The sequence below is a fragment of the Podarcis cretensis genome (genome assembly GCF_951804945.1).
Source record: "Podarcis cretensis genome assembly, chromosome: 6".
NCBI lineage: Eukaryota > Metazoa > Chordata > Lepidosauria > Squamata > Lacertidae > Podarcis > Podarcis cretensis.
The window spans coordinates 97,382,299-97,394,768 of NC_137175.1; the positions used below are offsets into that span (position 1 = coordinate 97,382,299).

General features: G+C 44.9%; 1 protein-coding gene across 1 annotated transcript in view; it reads right to left on the reverse strand.

Annotated features, from left to right (window-relative positions):
- PAPPA2 (pappalysin 2) overlaps window positions 1-12,470 on the reverse strand; it is a 119,997-nt gene that overhangs the window by 51,955 nt on the left and 55,572 nt on the right. Inside the window, exons 10-13 of the mRNA XM_079981035.1 lie at window positions 9,725-9,918; window positions 8,347-8,478; window positions 3,473-3,608; window positions 1,976-2,186 (exon numbers count right to left, since the gene is read on the reverse strand). Of these exons, the coding sequence (XP_079837161.1) occupies window positions 1,976-2,186; window positions 3,473-3,608; window positions 8,347-8,478; window positions 9,725-9,918 (673 nt within the window). The remainder of the gene's footprint in view (window positions 1-1,975; window positions 2,187-3,472; window positions 3,609-8,346; window positions 8,479-9,724; window positions 9,919-12,470) is intronic.

Here is a 12,470-nt window from a genome sequence, read left to right on the forward strand (position 1 = left end):
TGCAGTGCCCTGTACCTTTGCCTGTGCCATTTGACTTCAAGCACAGGTCTAAACCACTGAGCCTCTTGGGCTTGCCAATCAGAAGGTCGGTGGTTTGAATCCCCATGACGGGGTGAGCTCCAGTTGCTCTGTCCCAGCTCCTGCCAACCTAGCAGTTCAAAAGTACACCAGTGCAAGTAGATAAATAGGTACTGCTGTGGCGGGAAGGTAGATGGCATTTCCGTGCGCTCTGGCACGTGTCATGGTGGCGCATTGGGCGAGAAGTGGTTCAGTCATGCTGGCCATGTGACCTGGATGTTTACCTGTGGATAAATGCCGGCTCGCTTGGCCTCAAAAGCAAAATGAACACTACACCCCATAGTCACCTTTGATTGGACTTTACCATCCAGGGGTCCTTTACCTTTACCTAGATTTCAGGGTAGTTCACAACATAAAATCACAATATAAAAAACAGAAAATACAGAATAAAAAGAAAAACAAAGCAAAGCCCTCTTTCACAATACATTTTAAAAGGGCATAGGATGTCAACCAGTCAAAGGCCTGGTTAAAGAGGAACGTTTTTGCCTAAAGGTGTATCATGAAGGTGCCAGCCAAACCTCCTTGAGGAGAGCATTCCTCAAATGTACTGCACACTTTCTTTTGCCATACCTGCTCTGATTATATGTGTCTGGAATTTTGAATACCCCATAAACACTGGGGTTCTTTTATATGGGACATATACATGTTGTGGCAGCGATAAAGAGGTTTTATTTCAAGTAAGTGCTGGTCCCCACAGCTCCACTTTTTTTTTTTTAAAAAAAAAAAGCTTTTAAACTCTCACTGAGCATGTCCAAGCACTGAACACTCCCAAAATGGCTCTATAGTTCCCCTTGTTTACATTTTTGGTTTACTTACAGCATCTTAGGCATGTGCCTGAAATACATAATGACCAAAGAGTCTCCAAACTCTGTTTTGCAAGCTAAGTGAGTTCTTTTATACAAATTTTAAAGTGTAAGCTTCAGCCCTCCATGAGTGCCCGCTGTTCTCTGAGTGAAACTGAACCTAGTTGGGCTTCATGGAATTTCCCATGTATCAGGGAAGAGGGGACACAAAGGCTATTTATTTTTCATTCCAAGCATCTGTTCCCACTTCTGCTTTGGGAGCGTGGGCTTCTAATCCCCCATTCCAGAGTGACTTCCTCTGCAACAAGCTTTACACAAAGGGTTGTGTGGTACGAAGAAGCCATGAATGGGTAAAGGGGAATAAGCACTGACCAAGGCAGCATGCAGTGAAAAGAAATCCCCTTGACTCCAGTTGCAGAGCAGCCTGCAACTGAACCACAATCCATGTGATCTTGCCCCAAATGGATGCGATCTTGCCCAAAAATAGCACCAACGGCAGCGCTGCTTCTCTGCAGAGGGGGTGGGACAGGTGGGGCACCTGTGGAAGTGCCACCCGAGGGGTTTCTGCCATTCCCTCCCTCATCGTTTACCTGGTGCAGTTTTCCTGTTGTCTTCTGTATCCAGCACAAACTCTAAAGCTCTTGATGGCCTGATCGCACCATGCTTTCTGCTATTGTATTCCAATATGTTCCTGGTGGTTCCCCTCACACCTTTATCAACTCAAGTTGCCCCAAAGTTTCCTGCTTTCTTAAAAAACACTCTGCTGTTGTCTCTTATGCCTTCGGGAACATGAGGTTAGTACTTCTCCCTCACCTCTGACTTAATCCCTCAGCCCCTTCTTACACACTTACCCTGGATTTGCCCACAGGACAGAGCAGCTCCTGATGGTTACTCTCTACTTTCTCAGCAAGGGAATAAAGTAGCAGACTTAACAGTGCAATCCTAACCATGTCTACTTGGAAGAAAGTCTTACTGAATTCAGAGAGGCTTGCTTCTTGCCAATCCAAGGCAAGGAGCGGCGTCAGGATGACAGCCTTAAGCAACTGTCTCTTCGCAGGGGTTTGAAGTGACAATACCAAATCCTGAGGAGTTACCTGAGTCTCTGGCGGCCATGCCCCTCGTGCTCTGGGAGGCAGTTGCTCGGGTTGGGAGGGTCTGGTGGCGAACGTGTCCGCAAGGCCACCGCAGAGATGCCCACGGAGAGGGAGGAGAAGTTGAGCAGGGCGGATGTGATTTGGCGGAAGGAAACGTTGTCACTTAAGTTGATGACCAGTGGATTCTGCTGGCACGACAGCTCGTACGTTGCTAAAGGTGATTAAGGAACAAAGTAACTTTGGGTCCCTGTGAAGTCCCTCTAAATTAGAGAAGATAAGCCCTCTGAGTCTCTCATCTGACTGGACTGAGATTTGTCTCTATTTCCCAAGGAAGGTGAAACCTGGAAACACCTCAAAGCCAAGCCAAGGGCTCAGAGTGATGCCACACACACCCTGCCATTCTCCTTGGCCAACTTCCACTGCCTCACAGTGGCCAAACACTTGCCCCTTCCGCTTCATTCAATGGTGAAGGGAACAGTGATAAAAGCACAGGAGGAGGAAAAAGAAGGAAGCAGCATGCAGAAAGGTCCCTAAAGAAACCCAGCACACCTGCAACAGTACCAGTCTTTCTCCACAACATGCAGCTGCAAGGGAGTTCAGTATGTTTTGTGTCACACATGGGCAACAGTAAGGCCTAAAGGCCACGCCAGTGCCCCGCAAGAAACTAGTGTGTGTTTTTAGAAAGCACACCAGGATCTCTGCTGTGAAACAGGGCTTGGGCATCAGAGCTTCACAGCTTCCTCAGTTGACATGCAACTGTGGAAAGAGTTCCAGGGCAAGTAGGAAGTCTGAAAACCACTGTTCCGAAGGAATGCAATGCCCTGTCAACAGAGTAGCAAGTAATATAGCGCATTTGTGAAAACCCTTCTTCTCTATGAAGCAATTTAGACAGGCAGGGGCACAGTGAGGGCTATGCTGTTTCCGACTACAGGTAGGGCTCCAATGTTTCAATGCTCCCCTCCCTACACACATTTTTAAAACTCCATAACTCTACAAAGCTATCAAGAAAAAGGTTCTAGGCAAGACTCTTCCCAGGCAAGCTAGTTGTTTATGTGCAAGGGGTCTCGGTGGGAAGCAGCCAGACATTCAAGCCACCACAGGTGGTCTGAAAGGAGCCAGCACAGCAACAGACACATCTGACTCGTGGTTTTTCTTTCCACTGAATTGTACACACATATTTCTTTCTTCCCAGCTCCATTGTGGTCTCTGGTCAAACAGGTTTTGCAGGTCTTATAAAAAACACTTTAAAAACTATTTAACAGAGGCAAAAACAGAATTAACGTATACATCATAAGCAATGATTCTGCTGCCAAACCACCTACAGCTCTCAGGAAGTGAGGGGAGGGTGGAAAGAAACAACACTCCTGTCTGTCTGAAGTCCACTAAAATAACCTTGCTCTTTACAAGAAGCAAATGGTAAAAACAACAAATAAATGTTAGAACCTAATGACACACAAGAACCTGGATGAAAACCAAACTCACTGATTGCGCACTCACCAAGGAAGTGGCTGTGCCCACTGATGTCACCCAGCTGAACTGTCACAGTAGACTTAGGCTGGTCATCCATGGAAGTGCCATCGGACACCAGGAAAACAAAGAGTGAGGTAGCTATGCTGGGTCTGTTGAAGCACACCTGGGCTCCAGGATACCGCAAAGGAGGAGTGCATTATGGAGTGTGAAAAAGAAACAGGTACGTTACATAGATAGGCAGACAAGCAAAAACTCCCCCCTACTGTATTCCTCACCACAACTGACAGTAGCCAGCAACCCTGAAGTTCTTCTTCGTTCCACTTGGCTCATTTGCCCCCTGGATTGTCTTCTGAAAGATCCCTTAAGCAGGGCTGGTACTCTTCTATGGAGAACTTGGCACATACTCTGCTACTACATGGCAACCCCTGCTCTTCCTCAAGAAAGCCCAACTAATAAAGGACCGTATAAAGTACAGTGATATGTAGTCAATCAGATTTTAAGGTGAGTGATGCATCGTTTCAGGCAACTGAAACTTATTACAGGGCAACACTTCATGTATTGGTGAATGGGCAAACCCAGCTGGTCACAGATCATTCTAAGAATCCCCTAAATTTTAAACATCAACAAGCTGTAGTGCCTTCTTCTGATGCTCACAAAGCGGTTTGCCAAAATCCATCTTTTCCAGTTCAACTCTGCAGTAGTATCAGTGAACAATTCAAGGTTATCAAGACCCCCATCTCTGAACCAAAGAGGAAAGGAAATGGGCCTCGTGTCCACAGAATCACCTTCACCTTTGGGGGGGGGGGAGGAACTGAATCCCTATTTTATCTCATGCAGGTGGCTGAGCACCAGAGCTCTTCTAGCCATCTCTTGGTCATTTTTAAAAAGAAATGCACCATTGTTGTTGTTGTTGCTGCTGCTGCTGCTGTTGTTTAGTTCAACAACAAATTCCCCAATCCAGAAATTCTGCCGGTTCTCAGTAAACAAGGTAACGAGGGCATTCACACCAGTTAGTGTAACTTAGCTATCTCTTAATAAATTTATCCGATTGCTTTATTAGATTTTAAGCATAAACATCATCAACAGAACTGGTAACAGTTATTTGATACTTCGCTACACAGTGGTAACGATTCTGTATGCACTGTGGAATAGTCCAGTGGTAGAACAGGAAATTATCTATTGACTTATTGCAAGACAGAGGGCAGAAGAAGAGACACATAAACTTTGAGAAGTTCTGTTCCACGAGCCTTGCCAGGTCCTGCCTGATTCACCACTTCCATCCTTAGGGCACTTACTGCCTTCACTTGTTTCAACTTACTGTCCCAACAGAGAAAAATGGTACAAATCTGCAGAACACTTCCTCCCTATGAGGCCACAATGACCAACCATTCTGAATAATTTGGGGGTCTCCAGAACCTCAACTATATCCAAGCTCTAGCATTCGTGAGGGTTCAGTAGGAACCCTTGTGAAGGTCCAGCCTCTTTCTGGGCAAGCAACAGGATGGCCATGAACTCTAGACGGAACCTGCCAAGATCCCGTAAGAGGTTGCTCAAATGAGTAGGTTCATGGTACTCTAATCTTCCTCAGATGCAACAACAAACCACAGTTTTGTCAAATTAGGAAATAATTAATTATTATGCTGTTTATGTCAGAGGGAGAGGGAGAATAAAAGCACATTCCTGATCCTATAAATCAGCCTTTCCCAAGCTTGGGTTTCCAGATGTTGTTGAACTACCACACCCATCATCCACAGCCAACAGGGGAAGCGGTCAGGGATGGAGGAAGGTGGTAGTCCAATAACAACTGGGAACCCAAAGTTGGGAGAAGCTGCCTGTTGTCAAAATGCAGCCCACCTCTGTCTTCTCTACCGAATCTACTCCCCCCACTTCTCAAAATTCAGCATCATAGCCCAAAGCCATTTCTTTTAGATTTACCTAGGCATTTCAGTAGATATTACTGATTCACAGCACAGTCCTATCCACATGCCCAATGAATGTTCTATCGGCTTCAACACAAAGTTGTAAGCCCTGCTGAGTTCAACAGAACCTACTTCCAGTTAAATATCTGCAGGGTTCTGCTGTTAACAGAACAAGTTTTAATCCATTTGAAGAGTTTTATCTGCTGTTTTCTTGTTTCAGTTTGCATTTGTTTTATGTTGCAGCACCCTGAAATCTAATATGACGGAAGGGTGATATAAAGGGTTTTAACATAAAATAAAGGGAGGTGAGGCGAGGGGGAGAAACAGACATTTTTATTGCTTGGCCATAAATTTATGGATGGAAAATAATAAAGTATGCAAGCAGTGCCAAAAGTGAGAGTTTTTAATATAAACATCCATGGATGAAGGGAACCGACCATGAAATGTAATAAAACTAGAACGTGCTTTAATCTCTGGTGAAGAGTGGAACGCAAACCTCCCGCAAGTGCTGCAGAAAAGGAGCATTCTCCTTTGTTACTGCCCCAAGGAGTGAATGCCGGGAAGCTGCTCCATCACGTTCACTGCTGAGACGAGCAGGAGAGTTTGGGGTGCGGAAGGGCAGGTCATGGCATAAGGAAAGAGAAACAAGCAAAGATGCAAGATGTGTTGACGGTCAGCAACTTTACTATTTGGGCCTCATTTGAATATCTTTAAATATTTTGGTGGCATAATCATAATGCTGGCTTTTTCGCTTTTAATACCATTATGATACAGTTTTGCTGCTTTGTAAGGGTTTTTTAAAAAGTTTATTTTATTGTATGCTGTGGTTGCAAATTGCTTTAGGAAGACTTGTCATGAAAAGCAGTACACAAATGTATTAAATTAAATAATAGAAAACAGATAGCACTCTTTTTAATGGTTTGGACACATTTACAGAAGGGTGGATTTATTAATGGCCATTAAATATGACAGCTGACTAGAAAGACAGCTTGCCCATCTGTACCAAATGTGCTTCCTGTGGTCATATATTTGGGTACTGCACTGTGACGTCCATAAAACTCAGGTGTAAATATGTGCAAATAAACCACATTTCTTAAAGACACTACAGTCTCTGTCATGCCTCATTCCAAAGGAACACAAATGCTGCTTGGGTGCCAGACCCCTGGAATCTTCCTACTGCTCAGCAGAGACTGGGGTGTCTGGTAACAGCACCTTCCCATCTCCAAAACTTTTTAGAGCTCCTCACTTTGTGTAGAGAGAGAGCTAGTCTCACTTGCATGTGGCCTAGGAGAGACTGCCTTCCCACCCAGTGCCTTCTGCCTAAATGTAAAAAGGCCCACAAAGTGGCTTCCCAAGAAATAAAGAAAACAATAAAAACTGAAACCAAGTGAAAACAGCAGTGCCTGGTGAAGTCAGTAATGAAGGCACCCGAAGAACATGTCTAGGTAGGGCATTCTACAGTAGGGGAATCAGATCCTCCACTGGTTGTCTTACCACGTGGGCAAGTGTTTACAGGAAAAGCTGGCCATCCCAAGATCCTGATCTCAGACTCTTATAGGTCAAAAAATTGTGCCTGACCATGAACTAGAAGCAAGAAGATATTTTGTGACTGGTACAATATGTTCACCACAGTGAAGCCCAGTGAATGACCTGGTTACCATGTTCTGAATCAGCTGAAGTTTCTGAATGGATCTCATAACGTGAATGTAATAGAGCATGGATAACTGTGACATGATTGTGTTTATGAAGAGAAGGTCCCAGTCGGTGGGCTACTGAGAAGACGCTAGATGTTATTTAGCAAAGACAGGTGTGTGTCAAGCCTTCAGGATGTCAACACCACACTGCAACAACTGAAACTCATATGAGAAAAAAGAACAGGTCTAGTACATCCTGTACTTTATCCAAAGTTACATCCAAGCTGGAGCAGATTTGAGTGGTTTTATCCCTGGAGCTCCCACTGCATGGCATTTGTGCAGACACAACTGTAGTGGTGAAGTAAGCTTTCTTTAGCGCCATTGTCAATACAAAACTAGGCCCCAAAGCAGGCTCGAGTATGCATTTGACAGATTCATCCTGGTTCTTTCCCCACTTGTGTTCCAGCCACTGTCCCTGTTCTGTCCATCATGCCACAGAGAATATAACTGTGGGAAAGAGTGCCTAAAGGTAACTTTGTTTACTGCATGGGTCATCAGTCAGACCTTTGGCAAACTTCTAGCCCTGCCAGCAGGAAAATCCCCTAGGGCTATCTGGAAATTTCAAACTTCCTCACCACATGGCAAGCCACATGAGAGAGGTTCTTGCTTCAAACACCACAGGGCCTGATACCAGTTGTGTGAAAATTGGGATCTGAAGGCACTAAGTCTAACCTCCAAGATTCACTTCTGGGAACTGCTGTGGAAAGGAAAATCTAAAGTAAATCTGGAAGGTCCTGCTCAGACAAAACATCTGTAGGATTTTTTAGTTTCTGTGAGACTGGCAAAATGTGCAGAGCACTAGAATAAAACCTTGTGAGGGTTTAGCAAATCCCTACTTTTGGAAAACTGTACATATTATCTGTCACATCCTCTCAATGTACCCTTGATACTCTGAGTGCCCAAAGCACTTAAAGGTAAAAGTAAAGGTACCCCTGCCCGTACGGGCCAGTCTTGACAGACTCTAGGGTTGTGCGCTCATCTCACTCTAGAGGCCGGGAGCCAGCGCTGTCCGCAGACACCTCCGGGTCACGTGGCCAGTGTGACAAGCTGCATCTGGCGAGCCAGAGCCGCACACGGAACGCTGTTTACCTTCCCACTGGTAAGCGGTCCCTATTTATCTACTTGCACCCGGGGGTGCTTTCGAACTGCTAGGTTGGCAGGCGCTGGGACCGAGTGACGGGAGCGCATACCACCGCAGGGATTCGAACCGCCGACCTGACGATCGGCAAGTCCTAGGTGCTTGAGGTTTTACCCACAGTGCCACCCGCGTCCCTACCAAAGCACTTACTTTTAGCCAAACTCTATCGTCCAAGAGCATTTTCTCCCTGTCTGCATCTTGAAGGGCACCATGACTGGTACAAGGGAACCAAGCCGCATGGGGGTGATGCTCCAGTGTGTCCTGGGGATGAGGCTTGCACACCTGGAAATGAGGGGTTTTCAGAGCAGGGAGAGGGGGGTTGGGAAAGGAAAAGAAATTTCAGTCACATTAGAAGAAGGGAGATCAGAAACACACAAGTGAAGCTCAGCACAAAACAGTCCCTTAATTGTACCACCAAGTTTGTCAACAGTGAAAAGGGGTGAGGGCATAAAATTCTCCAGTCGTTTCAGTTCTCCTACCACCATTTTTGGTAGTAGCTGTCACTTTCCCCACATGGTCTCTTGGAACAATGCATCGTGTGAGATGGCAGCTAGAATACCAACACAGAACCTGTGCTAAGCTGTCATGTGGTGGAAGCTTCAGCAGTGAAAGTTACAACACACAGAATAAAAAAAAATTAAGAGTGGGGGGGGGGAGCCTATTAAGAGAAATCCTGCTTAGTCCACATCCAGCTTCCCAGAATTCCCTTTGAATGTTTTCATTTTCTGATAGCCATGACTGCAACTAACTGGGGTCCAGAGACCTTCCACTTGAGCATACGAAGCCATATTTTATTCAATCAAACTTCAGTTCCAGTACTATCAGCCTGGTGGTAGCTTTCTGTGGCTCAGCCCTCACTGAGATGGTAAACCCACACCTGGGCTATACCACTTTGGATTGCTAAAAAAAAGGGGGCTCACATCATTGATTATTCCACCATACAAAAACCTTCACAGAGGACATAAGCCTATCAGGAAGAAAATGAGAGTAGAACCTGGCTGCCTAACATCTAGTTTTCCAGGTGGCAGGAATGTTGTTGTTTTTTATGGCAGAGTATTCAAGCATGCAAGTCTCCACCTGGTCTCTGAAGCAATAATGGCAAGACACAGGTTGCCCAAGACAAAGTTCATTGCCAGCATTTTGACCTTTCTGAGATCCTTTAACTGGGGATGCCTGCAAATTGTGTGCTCTGCCACTGGCTCTATAAGCCTTACCCTCACTTCTAAGAGAGAAACAAGGAAGATCTTCACGATTGCCAAGAAACAGACACAGAGGTAGAAGTTCAGGAATGGCTGAAGTTAACCGGCCTCTCCATAGACCTCAGTATCTATGGAGAAGTACTCTATAGTTGAAAGGTATGCATGAGGGGTTGGAACTTATTCACTGATGTTGCCAGTAAAGTTCAGTTCATCCCAGTTCAGAGCAGAATCAATAGCTGGCAGACTTGGGAAGATCACAGAGGTTTGGGACATGTTCTTCTTCCAGGAATAACATAAGGGCTTGAATATGAAATAAAAATTCCCCTCACCCTCACAAGAGGTTCTCCTGTCACCAGGGAAACTGGGCATGCTTTCTGGTCCTGGTGGGAGGCATAAGCTTCTGATGCCCACTGATCCACATACTCTTTGGGGGTGTAGAGACCACAATCCACAATGCTGCTGCTTTTCTCAAACGGCTCACAAATGCCATCGCCATCAGATACATAGCACAGGCTTGGCTCTCCTGCAGATTTAAAAGAACAGCTAAGATGGTGCATTTGTAAATTTATTTTGTGTTATAAAAACACTCGTGATACTTTTGGATTCAACATAAGAACAATTCACTAACATATATCCATTTGCCTGCGCTCTGTCACTTCTCCCTATAAGAGAAATTAGTATCTCATGGTTTAGAAGACATCTGAAGGCAGCCCTGTTTAGGGAAGCTTTTAATGTTTAATAGGTTATTGTATTTTAGTGTTTTGTTGGAAGCCACCCAGAGTGGCTGGGGAAACCCAGCCAGATGGACGGGGTATAAATAAATTATTATTATTATTATTATTATTATTATTATTAAACCAATTCACTCTTTCTTCCTTTTAAAAGATACCGTATTTTTCGCTCCATAAGACGCACCAGACCATAAGACGCCCCTAGTTTTTGGAGGAGGAAAACAAGAAAAAAAAATATTCTGAATCTCAGAAGCCAGAACAGCAAGAGGGATCGCTGCGCAGTGAAAGCAGCAATCCCTCTTGCTGTTCTGGCTTCTGGGATAGCTGCGCAGCCTGCATTTGCTCCATAAGACGCACACACATTTCCCTTTACTTTTTAGGAGGGAAAAAGTGAGTCTTATAGAGCAAAAAATACGGTAATTCAGAGCATGATAATTAAGTTATGTTACATTAAGCTTAGTATATGTTGGATATTTGATTGATCCCTTTTCCATTTACCTTCCCCTGCCCTGCTGCCATTTTTAGTATTTCTTTCTTCTGAATGATTCTATGAATGTTTGTGTCACACCCCCTCCAGTGTTCCTCTATTACTCTCTAAGGCCTGGGTGGCCAATTTGGGGCACTCGGGCTGATGTTGACTTCAGCTTCCATTATCCCTGACAGTTGGACATGCTGATGGGAGTTGTCACCCACATTGGCTATCCATACTCTAAGACCCATGGGCAGCTAGACCCATGTGTGTTCTCCAAATAAAGTGTCTCTGAGGTACATTGACAAAGGCCTATAGTCCACGAGGCAGAAGACACTGGTTTTCTGATATGGAACAAGACAAGAGCAAGGTTCTGAGTATTTATACCATGCCTGGCCAATCCAGAAGCTTGATAAGGTGTAAAAGGGACCCCTGACCATTAGGTCCAGTCATGGCCGACTCTGGAGTTGCGGCGCTCATCTCGCTTTATTGGCTGAGGGAGCTGGCATACAGCTTCCGGGTCATGTGGCCAGCATGACTAAGCCGCTTCTGGTGAACCAGAACAGTGCACAGAAACGCCGTTTACCTTCCCGCCGGAGTGGTACCTATTTATCTACTTGCACTTTGATGTGCTTTCGAACTGCTAGGTTGGCAGGAGCAGGGACCAAGCAATGTGAGCTCACTCCGTCGTGGGGATTCGAACTGCCGACCTTCTGATCGGCAAGTCCTAGGCTCTGTGGTTTAACCCACAGCGCCACCCACGTCCCTTAGAAGCTTGATACTGCTTGTCAATTACAGGGACTGATTTTGCACTCTTGTTACCTCCCATACAGGAAGAGAGGTATGAGACCAAAACACAGGTAGCCCATGTGACTAGACCCGTCTCAGGCTATGCAATTTGTGATTGATGTCCCTGGCACACTTTTTCCTTCTTTCCTCTCCTTCCATAACTTTGTTATTCCTTTATAATGCATTTCTACATACTTATGGGCTTAGGAATAGAGTGGGCATTTTTAAAAAGAAGGAAGCTCTGTTGGGATACCAGACTTTCAAGTATTTCTGTACATTTTTATATAAAACAATTTTAAAAACTTGTTTTTATATAAAAACAGAAAACAAAAACTAGAAGAAAGTCTAGAGAGAAGAAAGTCAGCCTGGTTTTCTCGGATGCTGTTATATACCGTATGTGGTAAGCAGTCCTGAATCCCTGACTTTTCAGTGTCTAAAGTGATTTTTAAGTCTGCCAACTGCAACCGTGTGAGGTAGGACCTGAACAGAGGCTGAGAGAAACTACCTTCTCAAGGCCACCAAGAGAGTTCATGGCATCTGTACAGCATCTGAAGCCAAGGAGACCCTGGTCCAAGTCCAGCACACTCTCGACTACTTCATACACTGGTCAATGGGAATGTTGCCACTGATTTTAATGGAATGTGGCTTTTACCCAAAATGCTTTACAGACCCATGCCAAATGCTTGACAAATGCTCCAATGGTTCCAATATTTTGAAAATTGCTTCTTTTTAAAAAGAAGAAGAAGAAAGAAAGAAAGAAAGAAAGAAAGAAAGGGCACACACAATTCTTCCAACATTTCCTGATATATAAAGGTAAGGTAAAGGACCCCTGGATGGTTAAGTCCAGTCAAAGGTGACTATGGGATGCTGGCCACATGACCCAGAATGTTGTCTGTGGACAAACGCTGGCTCCCTTGGCCTGGTATATAAAATGCAATGCCTGCTTTAAAGAAAAGGTTTGCAACACCTTAATCAACTGGCTTCTGAGTTAGAATCTTTGTCAGAACCTGAAGTACCTGCAATGACTTAGATTCTGACAGGGAGGTGGGGACCACCCACAGACAGCAGCACCACCTGCAGAAGTAC